General features: G+C 47.6%; 1 protein-coding gene across 1 annotated transcript in view; it reads right to left on the reverse strand.

Moving 5' to 3' along the window:
• FAM124A (family with sequence similarity 124 member A) overlaps nt 1–22,842 on the reverse strand; it is a 96,093-nt gene that overhangs the window by 58,183 nt on the left and 15,068 nt on the right. The window contains exon 4 of the mRNA XM_040620960.1: nt 11,727–12,460. Coding sequence (XP_040476894.1) covers nt 11,727–12,460 — 734 coding nt within the window. The remainder of the gene's footprint in view (nt 1–11,726; nt 12,461–22,842) is intronic.

A 22,842-nucleotide genomic window follows, 5' to 3' on the forward strand; every position in this document is an offset into this window, starting at 1 on the left:
AGAAAGACAAACACCATTAAGATCACACTCATATATGGAATTTAAGAAAGAAAACAGATGAACATACAGGAAGGGGAAAAAGAGAAAAAGAGAGGGAAACAAGCCGTAAGAGACTCTTAACGATAGAGAACAAACTGAGGGTTGATGGGGGGGTGGGGGATGGGCTAGATGGGTGATGGGTATTAAGGAGGACATTTGTTGTGACGAGCACTGGGTGTTGTATGTAAGTGACGAATCACTGAATTCTACTCCAGAAACCAATATTGCCCTCTATGTTCAATAACTAAAATTTAAATTAAAAATTCTAATTTCCAAAGCAAAATTTGGGTGATTTGGTTTCATTACTTTCTAAACAAACTGAGGGCTTTGGGGGGGGGGAATGGGATAGGATGGTGATGGGTAGTAAGGAGGGCACATATTGCATGGTGCACTGGGTGTTATACGCAACTAATGAATCATCGAACTTCACATCAAAAACCAGGGATGTACTGTATGGTGACTAATAATATAATAAAAAAAATTACTATAAAAAAATTAAAAAATAAAATAAAAAACAAGGAGCAAATCCTCCTCTTTGCATGCAAAAAAAAATTAGAAAATGTGAAAACATCAAAGAATGGCTAATTGGAAGATATCAAAAAATATATTAATACAGGAGGAAAATTCACTGGAGACTAAAGTAGGTGTTTCAAGGTTAGGCCAATCTGATAGAGCTGTCAGATCACCAGGCAGACAGGATTTGGTCTAGATCTGTGAGATCTACAGCTCAGGTGCCTAGCTGCTGGCTCCCCGAAGGCACTGGCTATGGTCCTGCTGTCCCTGCCCCGGACCGGAGGGAGGTGCTGCCTCTGGAGCACGCCTGCCACACCCCACTTGGCTGCACCATGCCTGCACATGTCACACTCCATAGAATGGTCTGGACCAGCTGGTGGACTTGGTGCACAGGGACTCTCCTGGTCATCTTGTCCATTTCCAGTACCATATGTAGTTGAGAGGAGACATTCAAAGCGTTCGCTGACTCAGCTCCCGAGAGTGCGGGACTGTCCACTTCTGTTGCAGTTTACTTCCAGACACAATGTAGTTGACCTGCAGGGGACCAGCCCTGCCTACTGGGAGCCCCTTGTCACATGCGGGTACAGGAGCACTTCCTTGCAGATCTACCACCAAATCCGACTCCTTTGGTAGCAGAGCTGTGGGCAGACCACTACATAAATTGAGACAGGGAGGCGAGGCCAAGGGGAAAGCTGCTCCGAGATTAAGAGCAGAAGACATGCTTAAGATGCCTCATTTTCCTTCCTCTGCCTCAAAGATCTGATTCCAAGTCTTGCCAGGACCTATAATCACAGTTCGCTTCTTCCCTCCCCCCCCCCAGATTTACTCTTCCTTCCAGGCCTGAAAGAGCTATGATATCACTTACACATTCTTCAGGACTGCCAAACCCAGACGATGCTCTGGGAGAGGATTTTCTGGGGGAGACTTTCCACCACTCTGCATAGTCTGTGCAAATAAAATAATCCAGTATAGGCACTGTGGTTGACTGAAAACAGAGATTTTCTTCAGAGCCTGGACTGGGAGCCACAAACCTTGCAGGTAGAGCAAACTGGCATGCCCAATGGCCTCCTGTTTACATGGTGTCTTCCTGCTTCTGTGAGCAGGTGCCCCGCCCCTTGGGTCACTGCACTCTTACCCTGAGAATATTAGAGACCAAGGGGGAGGAGGGACAAACTAGTCTACTGAGTAGCTGCCGTGTACTGGACATCAGGCTTAGCGCTCAGAACAGGATAAAAAGTTTTAGGTTTTGCACAGGGGAAGAGACCATCCACAAAACAAAAAGGCAACCTACTAAATGGGGGATGACCTTTCAAATCATATGTCTGACAAAGGATTAATACCCCAAATATATAAATAACTCGTACAACTCGGCATCAAAACAACAATCCAATTTAAAAAATGGGCAAAGGACTGAATGAACATTTCTCCAAAGAAGACATCCCGATGGCCAACAGACACGTGAAAAGATGCTCAACATCACTCATCATCAGGGAAATGCAAACCCAAACCACAGTGAGATACCACCTCACACCTGTCAGAATGGCTATTTTCAAAAAGACAAGAAATAATAAGTGCTAATGAGGATGTAGAGAAAAGGAAACCCACTGTTGGTGGGAATGCAAACTGGTGTAGCCACTGTGGAAAACAGTATGAAGGTTCCTCAAATAATTAAAAATAGAGCTACCCTATGATCCAGCAATTACACTTCTAGGTGTTCATCTGAAGAAAGAAAAACACTAATTCCAAAAGATGTATTCACCCCTATGTTTACTGCCAACAGTTTTCACAGTAGCCATGATATGGAAACAGCCCAAGTGTGCGTCAATAGATGAATGGATATAAATGTGTATACATACGTACACACACACACACACACACACACTCAAATATTACTCAGCCATATAGAAAGAATGCAGTCTTGCCATTTGCAACAACACGGATAGGCCTAGAGGGTATTATGGTAAATAAATCAGATAAAGAAAGACAAATACTGTATGATTTCACTTAGATAGGGAATCTAAAAAGCAAAACAAAACAGAAATGGACTCACAGATACAGAAAACAATCTGGTGGTCGTCCGAGGGAAGGGAAGTAGGGATTGGTTGAAATCGCGGAAGAGGATTAAAAGGTACAAGCTTCCAATTATAAAATAAATAAAACACGGGCATGCACAGGGAATATAGTTAATAATATTATAACAGCTCTGTGTGGTGATAGATGGTAGCTAGATTTATCCTGGGGATCACTTCATAATGTGTATGAATGTTGAATCATTATGTTGTACACCTGAAACTAATACATCAACTACACTTCAATAAAATAAAAAAAATTAAAAAGGAAATACCTTCAACAAACAAATGGGCTCCAATGAGTTTCTAGTCACTGGGGGGAGGAAAAAAATAATTTTTTTTAAAGAGAAAAAAAGTAGGATAGCAATTCCATTCTGATGAACACAAAACAAAATGAAAACAGTTTTAGGAAGCTCTGCTCACCTTCCAGACTCTTCTTGTGACTTGGCTTTTTTCCCCCTTTAAAAAAAAATTGCTATATAGCTGACATGTATGTTAATTTCAGTTGTACGACATAATGAATGATTCACTGCGCGTGTATTGGGAAATGATCACCACCAACTTGCAGCTTGTGCTCTTGGTGTTCTATCTCAAACCTGCTCTTAAGTATAATTATAAATACACTTTAAAAGGTGAACATGCCCTGAGCAGCAGTAATCAAAGGTGAAGCAACAACTGGGCAGTCCCGCCTGAGGATACCCTGTTCCTGGTGACCGTGCAGAGGGAGTGCTACCCACAGCAGCACCCGGGAGCTGGCGGGAAAGGCAGGCTCTCAGGCCCCGCCCTGCACCTCCTGGACCAGCGTCTCTGCAGGCAGGCCCCAGGAACCTGTGATTTTCATGCCTGCTGACATTTGAGAAGCACTGGCAGAGGGAACGTCCAGGCCCCTATTGGGTCCCTCGGAAAAGGACAGGAACAGCACAACCAACGTGGGCTCATGAGTCAGATGTGCCTAGGACAATTGCCAGCCCCTGCCCCCACCCCCATCTGCTGTTGGTAACAACTGGGAGCAGCAGTTACCGGACCTAAATCTCAGGGTGTGCATCTGCAGGGTCGGGGTACGAATGGCCCCTGTGGGTAGAAATACCGAGAGGGTAAAGTAAGGCACTGGAGTACAGTTAGCCCCCAAAGCGCAGGACCTTCTAAGCAAGCAATTAATATTCATGATCACATCATGACTACTTCTTGGCTAAATTCTTCCCTGCATCAGCTTGTACCCAGGCAAAAAGCTGACCAACCGCAGGTGGTCTGCCACTGTTTCTGGCAGCTAGGAGGATGGACTACTTTTGACTTTCCCAGAGATGCTGGCTGGGCCCTCCCTTCCTCTTCCAGGCTCCCCCTGGCCTGATGGAGGGGCAGTGGGGCAGAAGGGCTCCTGTCAGCATGGCCACTGTTCTCTGCGTGGAAGAGAAGCGGGTCCTGACATGAAGGGCAGGGAGAGGCCAGGCGAGGCCACCCACACTTCCTCTTTGCCCTCTGTCCAGTGTTCCGTGGCTCGTGTCCCACTGGAGTCGGCTGGCACACACCACGAACCAGCGAGGGCTCCCCTCTGTGCCTCCCAGCCCAGCCTCCTCCTCTGGGCCCTCGTCACTCTGCGTCCCCCCCTTGTCCCCCGTCTCCTCCAAACAGCTGTGCCCAGGTTTTCCACCGCTCAGTCTGCCTTCACCAGCAGGCCCGAAACAGCCCCAAGTCTCCCACTTCTCCTCCCGTCTGTCTTTCCTTCTCTTGTTCATTTGAACACCGAGCGTGGAATCTGTGCCAGATACTACTTGGGGCACGAGGGATACACCAGTGGGCAAATCAGATAAAGTCGCTGCCTCAAGGTGCTTATGTTGAGCCAACACAGAGCGTGTTAAAAGGAGGGAAAGCCAGCAGGGCCGGGAGCAGGCCTGCTGGAGTGTGTGTGTGAGGCACAGGGGGCAGGGAAGGTTTTCCATCAGGTGGCCGGGCAGGCCTTGCTCACGCGGGCACATGGAGTGGAGACCCAAGGGGGCTGAGGGAGCAGCCACACGGCCACTGGGGTTGGCGGGGAGGGTGGTGGTGGCTCCAGGCAGAGGGGACAGAGAGGCCCAAGCTGTTCTGAAGGGTGGACCCTGAGGCAGGTGGCTGGACAGAGTGAGGCGAGAGAGGTGAGAACAGTGGAAGGGGGGGCAGCATCGGGCCTGCTGGGCCCTTGGGGGAAGGGGCTTGTATTCCACGTGGGACAGAATGGGCAGCCCCTGGGGGCTCTAAGCAGAGGAGTCGTGGGTCTCGCTTATGTTTTGAAGGGCCCTCTGGCTGTGCAGTGGAGAATGGGCTGCAGAAATAAAGAGCCACTCAGGGGCTCCTGGGGCAAGGCCGATGGCGGAGCTGAGAAGCAGGCAGATTCGGCGTGTATTCTGCAAGTGGAATAAACAGGGACCCCTGAAAGGGAAAACCTCAAAATGACTCTGGCATTTCTGTCCTGAGCATCTGAAGAATGGTTTGCCTTTTCTTGTGCTGGTTTCTCCCGAAATGCCACCTGCCCTCTGATGGCAGCTCAGGACCCTGACCACTGCCCCGGGGTCCAGCAGCCCTCCCTGGGCCTTTGTGCCTGTTGCTGCCCTGGGGCTCCCCTGGATACCCTGGACCCTCGGCCACCCTCAGCTCAGCTCAGCTCGGCTCAGGCATCGGTTCTGCTAAGAAGCCTCTCGTGACCCTCTGACTCCTGGCTAGCATCAACCAACCCACCCTTTGTGTAACGACAGCTACTGTTCACGGGTCCATGGGTGCTGAGTGGCACCTCAAAGGCACTCTAAGTGTCTGAGTAACTCTGCAAGGTAAGAATTAGTATCCTAAATGTTCAGATTAGAAAACAGAGTCTTAGCAATGTCACGTCACATGTCTGGCGTCACTCCGCTAGTAAGTAAACGAGTTAGGGTCCAACCCCAATACATCTGACCACAAAGCCTATGCCATACGCTGCCCTGTAGGAGTATTTTAAACCACAGCACCTGGAACATTCTGCTGGATATTTTGGTTTGCATGACTGCTGCTTCCACTGGAGGGTGAGCTACTGAAGGGAGGAGAGAGGGACAGTGTTGGTACAGAGGGGTTGTCCAATAAATGTCGGCCAAGGTTCCTTCCTTCAACATGGGATCACAACCCAGACGTAAGAGGCTATTGGGTGGTCACACACCCATTTGAGATGCATTGCTCTAGGCCCTCTTTCCCAACCTCAGTGTCATTCATTCATTTGACAATCTAGTAGTAGAGACAGATAATATACAAGAAAACAGATATATAAAATAATTTTAGATAGTAGTAACCGTAAAAAAAATATAATAGAGAGTGCTGGGGCCAGAGAAAGGGAGCTACTTTATGTGGGGCAGGCAGGGAAGGCGTCTCTGAAACATGAATGATGAGAAGGAACCTGCCATGTGAACATCTTGGAGGAGATCGTTCCAGGTGGACAGAACACTAGGTGCAAAGGTCGTGAGGCAGGAGCTTGCTACATCTGAGGAACAGAAAGCAGGCCAATGTGGACGGCCTAAGGGAGCAAGGGGGGAGAAACGTGGGAGACAAGGCTTGCGAGGTAAGTAGTAACCAGCTGATGTAAAGGTGAAGGCCTTGGTGAAGATCTGGAAGGGACTGCAAGGGCCACGAGAAGCCTCTGGAGAGTCTTAATCTTGAAAGAGACAGACCCGATGCACCTTTTCCAATGACGCACAGAAACACACGCACACAAACTGTGCTTGGGTCCAAGGACGGCAGGTTCAGAATTCCTGCTGTAGAGTCTAGTTCTGGAGTGCATGGGGTGAATCACGATAAAGCAAGCCTCACTTCAATGTCTGCTCTATTCTTTCCAACCTCCTTGAGTAGAAAAATGATCTGCTGTGGCCTCCCACAGAGCAAGTCTTTTTCTGCTTTCTTAAAAAATAAGTCTCACCCTGTGCATTGTTGGTGGAAATAGAAAATACTATAGTCACTATGGAAAGCAGTATGGTGGTCCCTCCCCACAAAAAATTAAACATGAAATTACCACAGGACCCGGCAGCTGTACTTCCGGGTATACGCCCGAAAGAAGTAAAAGTAGGAACTCCAACAGATATTTGTACACCCATGTTCACAGCAGCATTGTTCACAACAGCCCAAAGGGGGAAGCAGCTCCAGTGTCCATCAACGGATGAGTGGATAAACAAAACACGGCATGTTCTTAATGGACTATTAGACTTAGGAAGGAAGGAAATCCTGACGCGGGCTACAACATGGAAGGCCCTTGAAGACGTTATGCTAAGTGAAACAAGCCAGTTATGAAAAGACAAATACTGTATGATCCCACTTATGTGAGCTACCCAGAGTAGTGGAATTTTCACTGAGACAGCAAGTGGAGTGCTGGTTGCCAGTGGGGGTTGTTTAACGGGTAGAGTTTCAGTTTTGCGAGATGGGAAGAGTACAGGAGCCTGGAGACGGTGGCGGTGACGTTGGCACAACGGTGTGAATGTACTTCACTGTACATTTGAAAATGGCTACGATGCTAAGTTTTATTGTTACGTGTATTATACCACAATGAAACATTTTTACGAAGTCTCTGGAGCCCACTCAGTCCCTCAATTGCATCCTCATCAGCACCTGTCTCCCCACCCTCCACAGCACCGGTGTCCCCGGCATCCCAAGACGGATTGTCTAGGCAATCCCCTCGTTATGTGAAGACAACAAAGTAGCCGGCCCATGACGAGACCGTAGAAGCTCCCCAGCGAAGAAAGCCCCAGGGGCTGAGCCCGGCAACGCTTCACAATTCTCTGTCAGATTTCTTGCCTTTTAAATCTCACTTCAATCCTTTGGTTTTAAACTGATTTCCTCTTTTGCCTTACGCAGACACAAAGACCATCCTCTATGGAAAGAGACTTCCAAAGACTTAGACGCCATTGTTAAATTACCTTGCTTCTTTGACAATGCAGAGACACCTGCCTTCGACACCGCCCAGCCTAATGCTACAGTCACATTCTCTTGGTGGAACTGAGTGTTGGGCCCTCCGCTGGGCTTTTGTCTGTGTATTTGGGGGGGGGGGGCTCCAAACAATTTCTTAAGGAGAGCTTTGGCCCTACCCATGGCATTCCCACGGCAGGTCTCCAAAGGAGGCAGGTAGCCTTCCATCAAGGCCTGTGCCCTTATCAGGTTCCTGGGAGCTCTCTAAGAAGACGTCAGCACACAGCTCAGATTGGCTGAGGGGCAGGACCTATGACCCTGTGCTTGACCAGCTACATGGTGCAGGGATACTATAGGCAATTGGCTGGGAATAAGAAAGCCAAGCTCACTGTTAGTCACTGTGTACCAAAAACCTGCCTAAGAGAAACAAATTTGGGGAGATTATCTGAAGCATTATCCCTCCCTCTGGGATTAAGCCAAGTGTCCAGAAGTGGTGGGGACCACTTTGTTTTGCCCACCCTTCCTCTGTGCAGTGGTTTCTCTGCACTCTGCTTGGCCAGGCACCCAGGCCCACTCTGCAGGAGCCATGTAAGAAAGAGGTTTGTAAGGCTTTGGTGCAGTTATTCTAGCGGTACCGTTGAAGGTGGGCTGTTGACTCCACTGTGGACACAAGAAGGTGGGGGGCACTGCTCCCAGGACTCAGAACCAGGAGTACTCGTGCATCTTAAACACGGTGTATTTTCACCTCATGGAATCTAAATCCCGTCACAAATGATTTCACACTTTGTTTCTGCTGCTAGAGAATTTTAAGTCAAATATGAGGACTACTTCTGGAAGAATGTTCCCCAACAGAACTTTCTGTGATGATGGAAATTTTCTATATCTGTGCGATCCAATATGGTAGCCACTAGCCACATGTGGTTCAGGAAGACAGAGAAAATGTCTTTTGTATTTAGTAAGACAGAGAAATGGATTTAGTACAACAGAGAAACTGAATTTTACATTCTAACTGATTCAAATTTTATTTTTTTTAAAATAATTTTTTATTATGTTAGTCACCAGAGTATCCTTAGTTTTTGATGTAGTGTTCCGTGATTCATTATTTGCATATAACACCCTGTGCACCATGCAATATGTTTCAAATATTAAATTTAAATGGCCACACATGGCTCATGGCTACCAGTTAGCTCTAGACGCCATATGGGAAATGCACGTGTTTTGGATGTCACCATTGGTTTATCTGACTTTCTTATCAATATATTCCAACTATTTCAAGTCCCTTTGCTGTCTAATTATTGTTATTAATCTTCTTGCCAGCTATCTTAAATCTTTTTAAAATGTGAGATCTACTGATAAGTACAAAAAAAAGATAACATACAAATTCCCAATTTCTTTGACTAGGTACTTCTTCCCCCTTTTGTGCGAAATAGAGTAATTACTATGCTCATTTACGGGAAGGGCATCCCCAACAGGAGCTGGGGAGAGGCCTTCTCTTCTGTTTTCCTGTCCTGTTTCTTCAGCTGGGTGCTGCTTACACAAATGTTCAATTTGTAAAAATTCACCGAGCTGTGTACTTAGGATATATGCGCTTTGGCATATATCATACAATTCTTCAACAAAAAGTGAAGGGAAACATATAAAGAGAACCCGTTGTGTCCAAAGTACCATGTTAGTTTAGCTCTAGGGATATGGAAAGATTCACAGAACATGGACCATGACACCAGAAAGCTGCACTTTGGCATCATTGAGCTTTAATGCAAATTTCTAGGATGCATTTTTCCAGAGGGATCTTGGGCAACTTCTGATGCTGGCAACTCCCCGCCCTCCCCTTCCCTGCCTTTTCCCCCCTGGATCCAGCAGTGCAAAGAAAGAAGGGGAGGTAAGTTTCAGGAGGAGGAAGTCCTTCTTTCGATCTTATCAGATCTTAGCCAAAAACATTCCAAATTCTTACAAAAGCCTGGGTAGTCCCTAGAGAAAAACCTTTCATCTTTTGTCTTCCAGAGGAATTACATCAGAGGAGGAGATCTCTGGAATATGGAATGTTAATGGGGCAGGATGAGGAAATAAAATTCAATCTATATTTTAAGCAAGCAACTACAAACTATTCAATCAAGATTTGTTCCAGCATGTAACTCCACCCAACTGAACAAAAGCATTTATATTAAAACTTATAATTGAAACTATAACTTGGAAAACATACACTGCTGAGGACGATGTGTATATAAAAGGCATTCGCTCAACGGGGTCCCTCTCCATGACTTCATATCGTAATTTTGCTAAAGACTGAGACATAAATTTTTACTTAAAAGTAAGTGAAGAGCCAGGCAGGTGCATAGTTCATGCTAGAGCAGAAGGTTGCTCTCTGCAGTGATTCCGTCCCAGCAACCTGTACAAATGGCCATCATCAAGCATTATGAGGGGACTCTTAGTCATTTCTGTCCACATTAATTTGCTGCCTCGACATAGTACTATATTGAACAAAGGCCTGCATTCCTGAGACCCAAGATACAAATCTTTTTTCTTACTCTTTTCACACTTTGAGGCTCTAACTTCAAAAGCCTGCACCTGTACCGATTTTATAACCATTTAAATGTGTGAATCTTCTCTGAAATATTCTTTCAATGGTTCCTTTGAGCATGGTCCGGGCCAACCTTTTATACTTTGTTCTCTCACTTACGTTATTACAGGCATCGAGAGAAGAAGTATTCTAATTACTGCAAAAAAGGAAGAAGTCCCTTCAAAACAATCACACTCATTTTGGTCTTTTAGTGTAAACAAGATCCTTCCATTTACGTTTTCTTATTCAACTGCATTATATTTTGCATCCGGCATTGGCAGTCTTCAAACACAGAACAATTCTGTTCTCACATTTCGAAAGAGACTCCAGAGCAAATGCTAGCCAGCATTCAGTTCACTGAATAATAAAGCGATATTTAGTTTCTTATTTGTATAGTTCAAAGGAAAATCAGAAAATTATCTGTGTCCTATAAACAGTAAATGTCTCAGAGGTGACCTTTCTGACTTGAGCCAAGTGGCCCAGCTGTAGTTTTAACCAGTTTTCTGACATGTGCCCAATTCTCACTTTGCTTTGTGATACATGGATTACAATTCTGATGTTTGATGTCAAAATTAAGAAAAACCATGGAGATTCGCCTGTGATTCGAGTAACTACGATCTGCACCTATCAAGATAATGGCCACTAATGCACTCTCAGCCTTCTCCTTTCAGGTAGCCAAAGGGGAAAATGGAGATGCCCAAGCCAGAGGTTTTTCTGAAAAACAAGGTCCTATATGCTTGGAACTGATTTACATGTTAATTCCAGAAAGCCTGGGTTTAGAAAGCGTTTATCAGGTTGGGCCAGGTGTAGGGTATTAAGTCTACGTGCTGAATTTTGAATTCTCGAAAATAATAATTAATGATCCTAAAAGAGTGTCAAGCAACCACTGGAAGGATGGGAGGAAAAAGGGGTCTGGGAACTGAGTGAAGGATTAACTACAGAGGAAGAGGACAGCCTACTGCATCCATTCCCTTAAAATGTATCCGCTCACCTCTTCCCAAGCTTGCTGAAACCCAAAACTTCAAAGGCATCGCTTACTTCTTAAAATATTTATGAGAAAGTAATTTTTTAAGTGATCACTGGATTTTTAACAACCCACTCACTGCCTAGCGGAAGGGTGCATGCGTGGACGGTGGGGAGGCCTGAGAGGGAAAGCAATGTCAATAGATTTTACAGTTTTCTAAGAGCTGGGCTTTCCTGAAGGTCCTTTGCGGAAGTGAAGAATACACTGGCAAAAACTCCGTAAGTGTGAGGGAGTAGATTCAGGAATCATCAGTAACAAGGTCCCTGGGATAGAAGCTGATCTGAACTCCCCAGGAGCCACTAACATTTAGCGGAGGCTCAAACAGCAGGCGAAGAGGCACACAGAGGAACTGGCAGCTGCTTGCTGAGGCACACAGCCAAGGTAGCCAAGAGAAAACAGCCAATACAGAGAGCCCTCGATGCCTCCTCTCCTGTTTAGGCAGCGAAGGGACACCTTGACTTTGTCTAAGAGCCAGACAGGGGGCCACTGATCCCTCCTTTTTCTTAACTCATTGCTCTTGACCAGGTACTGGGGTAACTGGGGTTTCTGGCAGAGCCAACCCACTTGTTTCTCTGTTCCCTCCAACGGACAGGGAGGTAGACACAGACAGACAGACTGCCCTCCACCCCCTGGGTACCTGCAGAAGGATCTTGTTCCCGTCGAGGTCCTCCGTCTGCCAGCGCCCCTCACTGATGGGGCTGCAGGGGTTGGGCAAGAGAGGCACGAGCTCACCGATGTCCTTGACCCGGAACTCCAGCACCGAGGAGTCGGTGGGGACGGGGGTCTGGTCGCAGGGCAGTCTTTTCAGGGAGAACTGGATGTCCACATCCAGATTGGAGAAGATGGGGAAGATGCAGAAGTCCGTCTTCCTCTGACTGGGGCTGCGCCTGAGGATCAGCTCGTAGAACTTGAGGATGTCGGCGTAGTTGTCGTGGCGACAGTAGATGGTGAAGCGCACGATCTCCTTGCCGTAGTGCACGGGCCGGATGGCCCACAGCGGCGTCCCAGGGGCCAGCGTGAAGAAGTCCTGGCTGCACGGCAGGTAGGGCAGGAAACTGCCCGGCACGCGCTCCGTGTGGTGGTGGCGCCAGGGCGGCCGCTGCAGCGTGCGGTGCAGCCGCAGGATCTGCTCCTCGCCGTACTCCTCCTGCAGGAAGAGCACGACGGCCAGCGCCGGCTGCGCCACCTTCCAGGGCTTCCGCCGCCGCCGGGACGCCCTCCTCTCCGACACCCGGAACAGCTGCAGGTCTGGGTGGATCCAAGCCAAGACCTTGTCGATGGCCTCCTGCAGCGGCTGCGATTCCCCCGGGTCCGCGATGATGTGGATGCTAACCAGGAAGGGGTCCTGCGCCTCCTCCACGGAGAGCTCACCTGGGGGCACAGCACGAAAAACAAAACGAAACCAAAAAACGGTGACTACGTCATTGAAAGTGTCCTGTGATGACAGGCAAAGCCGTGACAGGAAGAGAAGCTGAGGGTTAACTGAACTGGCTCTGTGATCATTAGGATTTTCCCATTCCCAAGTTCGCCCACAAAACCCTGGCAGCCCAAACACTAGGGAAGTATTGCTAGGAATAGCCCCCGAACTGGGCAGGGCTAGGAGAACCCCGCACTGCATCAGGTCAAGTGTACTTCCTAGTACACAGCGGAAAGTCAAATCTCCACTGATCTGGAAGGGATAACACGGCCATCAGAAAAGATGCTGTCAGGTTCAGTGTAGACCACTTAATATTTCCCGAAGCAACTGCAGTGCCTAACACTACAAATGGTCCCTCTACCACTACATTCCTCAGATTTGCTTATTTCATTGGTTCATCTTGTTCATTCACTTAACAAACATTTATGGAATCCTTTCTTCATGTTTCATGCTAGGTGCTGTGCCAGGCACTCTCCAGCTGACAGATAAAGGCCTGGCTGGGAAGGCATATGGATGGGCACTGGATTGACGCTGGGGTGGCCTGGTCATGACCACTTTGCTGCTGGAAAGAATGATAGGGAGGAACATGGCGGTGGGGGAGGCAGGAAGCACAGCGTTCTAGCTGAGGCTGCCTGCTGGGGCTGTGGCTAGGGCTGGGGGAGCACGGTGGGACCACTGCTGCCTGTGGTAATGCTGTCTTTGGGCTTCTCCTCAAGCCACGTCCACTCAGAAGCCCACACACCCTGAATGGGTCGTTTACCCTGCCAATGTCTCTGGCAGAAAGAGCATCTGGAAGCACTGAATTCCGAGGGTGAAGTTGACCATTTAAGTTGGCAACACTATCCCACAGGGAACGGCTTGCTGGCCACACTGGTGTATTTCTAATTCAGAAATATTCAGCGTATTTTCTCAGATAACCTGGTAAAAGACTTGCTCTTTTAAAGGATGGCCCTGTTTGCAATATTTTATGACTCAGGCACGGGAAACCAAGAAATCTTTAAGTCTACTGTGACTTGGGGGGCTAGATTCATCTAGAATGTAGATCTGTCATCACACACATGCCTCGCAATGTCCACTAGGGCATTAGGTAGAAGTCAATCTCGCAGTCAATAGCGTTTGAGAAGTGCGATGTGCTTTTAGGAACAATAACCTCAATCAATTTACAGAATGAAAAATAATTATTTTTCTAGCTTTGCAAGACATGCCAAATAGGCTTGCAGGTATATTTCATCACATTCATCTGCGATAACATTGTTTCAATTTTGTTGGATCAAAACCTGTCTGAATTTTCAACCCAACTCTGTTGAATTATTTCACTCGGAAATAGTTAATTCAGTTTGTTGTTGCCTTTCTTATTTACTCATTTATTTACACATTTGTTGAGCAATCAATATGTATCAGGCACTGGAGATCTAAGGAAGCTGGTATCATCGAGTATTATGGGAGTCTGTTTACATAGACTCTGGTGTGAATAGTGCTGCTCCCTTAGAATTGTGCAGTGTACAACCTACACACCCACAGCAGTAGCCCTCTCAAGAACCATAAGCCACAAATAACTTCATAAACACAGTCATAAAAAATTAAAATTCCATCTGATATGTGCCTATAGGAAATACAGTAGAGTAGCATTTTAGGCAGGGCTTAGATTCTAAAGTCACCCCGAGGTAAAAATTACCTAGAGACAATGTTACCACTGAAAGTCCCTTGAATTTCCAATATAGTACTACTGACGGTCCTACTCGCAGCAAGACAACGCAGCCAGATAGGTGTTCCTCTGGCTGAACAGCAGACGAAACAGCAGGCTTGCTGCAGGCCTTGTGTTATAAAAGAATAGTCTTGTATCAGTAAGCACCAGACCCCCCGCAGCAGGCTGGGCCTTTCACCCTGCAAGAGGCTTCTGAAACGTAAGGATGACCAAGGTAAGGGCAAAGGCAAGTCTCAGTACTTCCAGGATCGTGGACTAGAATGGTGGGTGGCATTGTTCAGCCCCCTGCCCTCTCTGGCTGAGCACGTAGTCTTGAATTTACACGAGTGAAAGATGAGCATGATGTAATTCCAATTTACTACAAATTGGACAAAGGAAGGAGCAACGTTTCCTCCAGAGTGCTTCTGGGGAGGCCTTCTGGAGGAGGCGCCATGTGAACGGGGCGTTGAAGGGTAAACAACATTTCACTCATAATCACCTCAAACGTGGGTGAGATCACGGCAGGGAGAAGGGAGATGGTTTGTGAAGGCACAGCACTGTGCCAAAAAACAAGCACATTTGGAAGGGGGCGGTGAGTCATTCTGAAACATGGCAACAGATGCAGTGGGAAAAATGGCCTAGCGCCAGGTTACACGGGGCTTCAGCTCGATTTGGTAGTGATGAGGGGCAGTGGCAAGTTTTCATAGAGGGATGTGCGGAGCTAGTCGGGGAGGCAAAGTAGGAAGTCAGAGGATGAGTGAACAGTCCAGACGAGAGATCCCGAGGACTGGGCACGGCAGGAGACTGCATTATCGGCCCTCGTTCTTTCCCTTGTCCTGTCTCCTTGCTCTCTCCATGGGACTTTATAGTTTCTTCCACAGAATGGCCGAAGTGCATTTCCCCACCCTCGGACTTCAGATCTGACCACACGGCTAGCTGTGGCCAACAGAGAGACACAGTGGTGACGCGTGTTTGGGCCTCTGCCTTCTTGTGCTCCTGATGTGTCCCTGAGAAGCTAGGCCATTGGTGCCAGGAAGCAGGAGGAGAGCTGCACGGATCACGGCCGCCCGGGCTGAGCCCAGCCTGTATCAGCCGATCTCAGACACCCACAGAAACACGGTACGGGCCACTGGGCTCTGCCTGGTCTAGATCAGCTGACCCAAGACATGTGAGAAATAAGAAATGGCTGTTGTTTAAAGCCACTGTTTGGGCGTGGTTGTTACACAGCAATACGTACGGGTGCAGGAGGAGTTAGGGGACATATAGAAAAGGCACAGATTCACCAGCTATGTAGGAGCCACCGGCGACTGGCCTTGGAGCCCACCGGCCTGGGGTGGGGAGCAGGAAAAGCAGGAGAAGAGGGTACCTTGATGTTTCTGGTCAGATACCGATGCTTAAGTAAGAGATACGGAATAGAGGGAGAAGGGCAGATTTGTGGGTAAAGATAAGGAGTTCCACTTTGGCCATGTTGGCGTGACATGCCGGAATGACTTCCAGGAGGGATGTCCTGTTAGCAATGGGACCTGTGCCCTGCTGAGCTCATGAGCTGAATTTAAGGATGGATCGTTACCTTTAGACTGTATCCTTGCTTTTACGTGGTTATCTAATACATGTGTGCCCCCACACAATTCGAATCAGGGAAAATTCATCACGATGGCTTAAATAAACAATCGGAATTCACAGACGCTTGTGGTCCTTTGTTTGCTCTTCTGCTCACCTTACTACTTTCTGTTTCATTGAACATTAGCCCCATTATCAGCAGAAGTGCAGTTGAAAGAAAAATAGCGACAAGGCAAACCAATGCAGTTTTTCCACCAGTCAGTAACTCCAGGAGAGGTAGGAGAAAGTACCACAATCAAATAAAATGCGTATTTCACTCTTTCATGATGGCCTGATCTTCCAACAGTTGGGACGTGTGACTTTACTAAACATTAAGGAAAGTTCAGTACAAATGGAAAGAGGTAGAAAGGCTTTGAAGGATTTGGGGGATGAAGAAATTTACTTGAGAAAATTATAGATGATTTCTGTGAGAGGAAAAAAGGACATACAGAGTCAAAAGAATGTTTGGGAAAAGACATTGTCAGAGCAGCGAGGCAGTCCGTTAAGACCCTGCACCTGCTCTCGGGGTGTGCGTGTGGCCATGTACAAGGAGAGACATCAGCTAACACGTGCACGATGTTCTCTGTGGCCTGGCACTTTCTCCATGTTCTACATGTAAGAACTCATTGAATCCTTAGAACCACCCTGGGGAAGGGGCGCTATGATTGTTCCCATTTTAGAGAGCAGAAAATCGAGGCACAAAAAGGGGAAGTAATCTGCCAAGGTCATATGGCCTCTGAGGTCTGTGTGCACAATCACCATGGTTCTGCAGAGAAGTGTGCAAACCCCCTCGTCTCTAGTTATTTCTGGGCGGAACGAGCAGCTGCCCCAGCCCATCATTTCTGGCCAGGCTGCTACTACCTCACCGCTCGCTGCTGCTCTCCTGCCTCCTCCCGTCTAGCTTCTCAGCCACCAGCCCATAGCTCCCTGTCTTGGACACCCTTTTACATCTCTTTGGCCTGGCCCTGGGCATCTGAGGAAGAATAACCCGGAAACCGCCTCCCCGACGGCACATGCCCAGGCCTTTCTATGGGAGCGCTGCCCTCTCATGCTCACCGACAAGCGTGAGAGACCTGGTGCGGAGAGGTCCCAGGCGAGGTAGCTTCTGAGTCTCTAAGACAGAGTCGTCAGGGTGCTTGGTGTCAGGACACCTCTATCAGCCACACAAAGGTTTCCCAGAGAGCAGTAACAAAGGCCAGGCTGAAGCCTGTGTGGATGAGTGAACGTGTACAGCTTTGCAGACAGGCAAGATGCCCAGCCTCCGCGCAGGGGGTGGACACGGAGAAAGACGTCTGACCAAGCACAGCTCGCCCGGGCAGCTTGGGATGCAGCCAAGAGCAAGCAAGGAAGGAAGAGGAAGACTCGACCCCTAAGCTCTGTTTGCACCGCTTGAACCGGGGCGATCAAAGTGGCTAAAATCCGACACTGAGAAGAATAAGGAGAATGAGTGGTGGCATTAATATGCTCCAGCCATCGCCGGCATGTGCCCACCGCACGAGGCCCTAAAATCAACAGGCTCAAAGAACCCCAGCGTGCAGCTCCAAGCCATCACTGGGTGCTAGGCTTATACACACCCCAAAGAAAATGTGCCTCCTGGAGCTAGCTAGGAAACCAAGTATTTGACGGGAAGGAGAGAAAATGTGAATAATTAATTGTCATGGAAAGCCTCTCTGTCTCCCCGGAGAAGCAGAGACGCCGTGACTGTGGGATGTGCTCTGCCTTTATCATATCTATTACATGCCTTCTCGAAGGACCTCAGAGAGCACCTGTTCCCTTAGGGCAAGACACAGACCAAAAACGAACCGGGCAACAGACAGACTTCCCCAGGGCTGGTTAGAAGAGGGGAGCTGTTCACAAATTTACGAGGATTAACAAAGCTCTCAAGATTACTTTGTGCTTCCTGAGAAGGAAGATTCTTTCCCATGGGATTAGAGACAACTAGATTTTTCCTTTGATAATGTAAAACAAAAACCAGCTTCGAGTAAAGCAGTGCATGAGTCAGGCCTTTCTGAGACAGGTGTACCGTGAACCTGAATATTTGTTACATTTCTCCCCAGTGTTGCCTCTCCTGTATAGCCCTCTTTTGGTCTCTTAAGTTTAAAAGAAAACAATTTAGACACTAATAATCATGTGTTAAGCACTTATTATTTGCCAGACACTGTCCTAAAAGCTCAACAGATATTACCTCGTTTAATTTTAAACAACACTGTGATAAAGGTGTATTCGCCCCATGTGGCAGGGGAAATATTAGCGGATCTGACAAGGGCCAAGGAGCTAGAGGAGAGTGGGGTCTCCACAGTCCGCCTTCCTGCTCTCTAGCCCGCCATCCTTGGTTTGCGTGGCCGGGCTCTGACACTGTGGCTCAGCTCCTTCAGCCCATGTGGGCAGGAGCGTCTCCTGTGAGTGGATGACCAATATGCTGGGGCAGCTTCTGGCAATCCCTGATCTGCAGGGACATCGAAGCTTCCATCTGGTAAAGGTGTGGGTGGGGACTGAGGTGCTTCTGCCCGTGGACAGACATCCGGTTGCCAGACCTCCCACTGGCTGTCTCAAAGCTGCCTGAGCCGGGACTCCTCACCGCCGCTCTCTGCACCCCCAGGCTTCACACCAGCCTTCCTGTGCGGTCTCCCACTGCCCGGTGCCTGCCAGGCTGGCCCTCCCAGAACTGGCAAACTAGTGCGTGTCTCCAGAACACTTGCTCCCCAGCAGCAGGTATGTCCTCTTGAAAGTCTGGATCTCTCATTTCAAATGGAATGCCGGGCCACCTCTTAGGATACCACAAGTTCTGAGACCTCTTTCTAGAAGTTCTGGGCAATGGCTGACGTCTCTGCCATTTTATTCACAATGTATCACAGACAATCTGTAATTCAAATGCAATCATTTACTCGATCAAGCAGTGTTTATTGAACACCTACTCTGTGTTGGGCACTGTAGGATACAGTGCAGAATAAAAGAATCTCTGCCTTCCTAGAACTTATAATCTAGTGGGGGAGTCAGAGGATAGGCAAATATATAAGAAAGTCAGGTAGTGCAAGACACCTCACTGACCAAACCCGTATTGAATGTGGTAGATAACAGATTTCCAAGGCGGCAGCCATAACCATTGACCATCAGATAAACTGCCAGGCACCACTCCAGAGCAGTGAGCGCTGCCAGCCCCAGTGCCCCCATCAGCCCCCGGGAGGCTAAGGGAGTCAGACCAAGGGCACCCCCAGCTGCGGTAGGCGCTTGGTGTAGGGAACTTGGCCCTGGAGCTTGGCTTGAGATTCTCTAACTGCACATGCACGAGGCTGAATAGACTCCTTATTTGCATTTCTAAAGCCCCGCAGTCTGGCATGGAGCAATTCAGGAACTTGCATACTAGGTCTGATCAAGCGGCCCTCGTGACCAAGTGGCAGAACAGCCAGGTGAGGTGGTGGGTCGGGTATGCCACACAGACGTGCCAGGCACAGGCTGCCGCTGTGAAGAAAAATTAGGGCAGCAAGCAGGAGGAAAAGAGGCTCCAGAGTTGTGAACACAAACCCCACAGCATTGTGAAGTGCCACAAAAGGGCCAACAACCGCCATTAAGCTGCCGGTCTTCCCAGAATGCCTGAAGTAAATGCTCTCAGACAGGGGCTTCCAAATTCCTTCTCCAGAGTCTATTCACCCAGAATGTAATGAATAACCTGCCTTCATCTCTCTGTCTCTTTTTTTTTTTAACAGTTTTTTTTTTTTAAAGTTAGTTCCTCGAACCTCTGAACTGATGAGCAAATTGAAGCAACTCCCTTTGCCCCTGCCCACACCCAAGATCTCAGACTTTCTCAGTTCTTGGTGATTTTATGATTTTGACAAGGCTTTCGGCTGACCTGCTGCTCTGGGCTGTGAAGTGGCAAGGCTGGTCCCAGCGCCAGCCCCAGCTAAAGCCAAAAGTAGATGTGGGGTGGGCGTAGTGACACTCTGATGGCAACACGGGTGACAGGTGGAGTTTTAACGCAGGGGATCCAAACTGCGTTCATAATATAAATAAAAAGCTTCTCCTCTCTCGGCCCGAATCCACAGTACTTTCTTATAATTGAAGAACGGAATACAGGCTGACGCGGTTAAGCCAAAACCTCTATTTTCATTTGGCAGAGGAAAACAGTGCGGACTCTTTCTGATCCTTAGGCCTTTTACAGCTCTAACTATAGTTGTTCGACTGCTCGCTCCATTCTCACCATCTGTGGCAGAGACACTGTCGGGGATCTGGATGTGTGATACATACTCTTGAGCTCATTTGAAACCAGGACACTATTGAGAAAGAAATAATAGAGAAAGGAAGGCAGATTCTTGAGATAGCCTGCATTTTTATTTCCACTTGAAAATGCGACATTCATTTTATTTTGTATGTCTTTCTAAGTTTCATTCTGAAACAACCTTCAGGTGGGAAGAGGAGGGGGAAGGCAAGGCCAGCCACTAGCTGGAGAGGAAGGACACAGCTTGACATAAATTCTGGAAGGGGACCAGAAGGTTGATATGTAATTAGAAGGTATAAAAGCAGCTAGAAAGGCTTAACATATCTAGCATAGTTATCAAAGTCCTTAGGACTGTAATGATTTTGGAAGTTTATGAGAAGGTAACATAGGGCTGATGAACACCAAAGGCCAATGCTTAAGTATGTAAGAATAACAACTTTTATAAAGTTAAAGGGCTCAAAATGGCAGAAGAGATGCTAGCATTTCACACAAAATCCTTTCTTCTACTCAGTAATTTCCATGCTTTCTCAACCACTTCATACATATCTTGTCATTTTCACCAGTAGCAAAGCCATGCCAGGACTTCAATAAAATTCTACAGATTTGGAGATGAGGCAGCAGGGCTTGCAAACAACAGGATTAGAATATTCATCTTGTTGTGAGACATAAAATATATCGATCAAAACAAAACAGACAAAAGAGGAGGATGGTAACCAAAAGCTATCCCAAGGATGTGTTCATCCATGAACCCCCGACCTCTGACACCACTGGAGCTGGTGGGAGGACTCCTCCCAATTATAGTAATTAACACTTATTTTACAAAGGGATTTATTCTGGCAGGATGTTGAGAAATCAAACAGCAACTAGCTATTAACAACCGTTCTAGGAAAAAGCACTACATATGTGCTTATTAAATATATCCTGAATGCCACAGTGGAAAAGCCAATGATGAGATCTGGCGCTGGTTTTGCTCATGATCAAACTAGCAATGCAGGAAATGGAGCCTATGGACTCTTTTTTGGCTTAAAGTCAATAAGATATTCAAATGCTTGACCAATCTGAATAGGACACTGACACATTCCTGGTCCTTGTTTCTGTTTCCTTAGAAATTATGTACCTTATAGCCCTTTGAAGAGCAAGCTTAGTGGACATGACTAGAAAATTAGAGATGGCTGAGGCATTTAGCCCAGCCTCCTCATGTCACAGATGAGGTCCGGCGACTTGCCCTAGTCAACCTGCGACTCAATGGCAGATCTAGAACGAGAACAAACATCTCCCAAATGCCCCATTTGGGGCTCTCCCTTACCTCTGACGTGCCTCCTCTTGCTAACAGCCCCGAGGACTGCAAAGCAGGAGACATGGTCCCTTCCAGAGCTCACAACCTAACTGAGGTAGCAAGGTGTTCACACATGACAGATAGAAGAAAAACATGAAGTGGGAGATATGTACTAAATGACATAGCAGATGAATTTCAGAGAGGACAGCCAAAGTTCCCCGTTCCCACAATTTTCTTACTGCCTTGCGGCCCTTCACCTGCAGTCTGGGCTGTTCACTGCTTCAGGGAGGGTGGGGACAGACAGATCCACTAATCAAGTTTCTGAATTCATATATATTTTTCAGATCACAGCAGAGAAAAGAGTCTTGAAGGACAAGGCTCTCCATTGCAAGGGCTGGGGTTTTGGAGACAGAAAAGGCTTTCTGAGCTAAGAAAAGCTAAAAACTTAAAGCAGAGGGCTTGCCCCATGAATCACAGTACAGAAGAACGTGTGATGCTGCGGGATGGCCTTTCCAGCTCGGAAGATGCCAAGCTTGGGCTTCTGGTGGAAGGAAGAAGACTAGAAGGGACCTGACCAAAGTCTGAGTGCCAGAAGGTTCCCAAGAAAGGATCATGTTCCAACAGTCCTGGGCTGAGCGCCGCAGCGACGGGGGTCCCACAGCAGAACACACCTGGGCCTTCACTCGCTGGGCGTGAGGGCAGCTCAGGAGTGATGTTCGGCTTGATCATAAATACAGCAGTTCTACTGTTAGGCCTGAGCATGCGACTGGGAAAATTCCTACTATAATAGGAGGTTCCCACAGAGTTCTCCAGAGATAGTAGAGAGTGTTAGACTCCATAAGCATGCCAGCTCATAGAAAGACGCGTCCAACTTCTGAGTCCAGCTTATCTGTGACCCACACACATTTTAGCCTCACTGGGCTCCAGCTCGAGGCTGTAAAACAGTAAAAATGAATCACAGAGGAGGCCCAGCTCTCTCCATAATGGACAAAGGGAAGACTTCTCACAACTGCTCTTGTTACAAAGGACAGAGGAGCCTTCTGGGCACAGGCTGCATAGCTTGGCGGCACTAACAACGCTAACAGTAACGTCAGAAGATGCCAGGTGACATAAAAACACAGGGGGGAGTGCGGGCGGGCGGAATATTCCTTCTCTTCCATAACCAGTGTGTTGTACAAAGCAGAAGTTTGATTGACACGGAGGAAGGAGAGAAGATTACAAGGAAGGAAGGATGGAAGGAAGACTGGTGGGATCCTCTTTGCTTTTCTAATTAATTCTGAATATTGTAACGTTTAGTGGGTACGACCTGGCTTTTTGCAGATTATTCCCCAAATAGTTCCAACTTGTTACCTCATCAGAAGTTAATGGCAACAGTACTGAGGTTGAATAAAGATAGAGAATGTCCACCGGAGTGGGAAATACTTTCCATAAAGCCTGTGCAGAGTACCGCTGCCTAAGGTCACAGTAGGAGTATAACCGATACCACACTTTTAATGAGAAACACAGACAAAACTTCAAGTTGTGGGTCTCCAAAACCTGAGAGTCTCCCTGTCTATCACCTACT

Source organism: Ursus maritimus, unplaced genomic scaffold (assembly GCF_017311325.1).
Source record: "Ursus maritimus isolate PB19 unplaced genomic scaffold, ASM1731132v1 scaffold_10, whole genome shotgun sequence".
Lineage (NCBI taxonomy): Eukaryota > Metazoa > Chordata > Mammalia > Carnivora > Ursidae > Ursus > Ursus maritimus.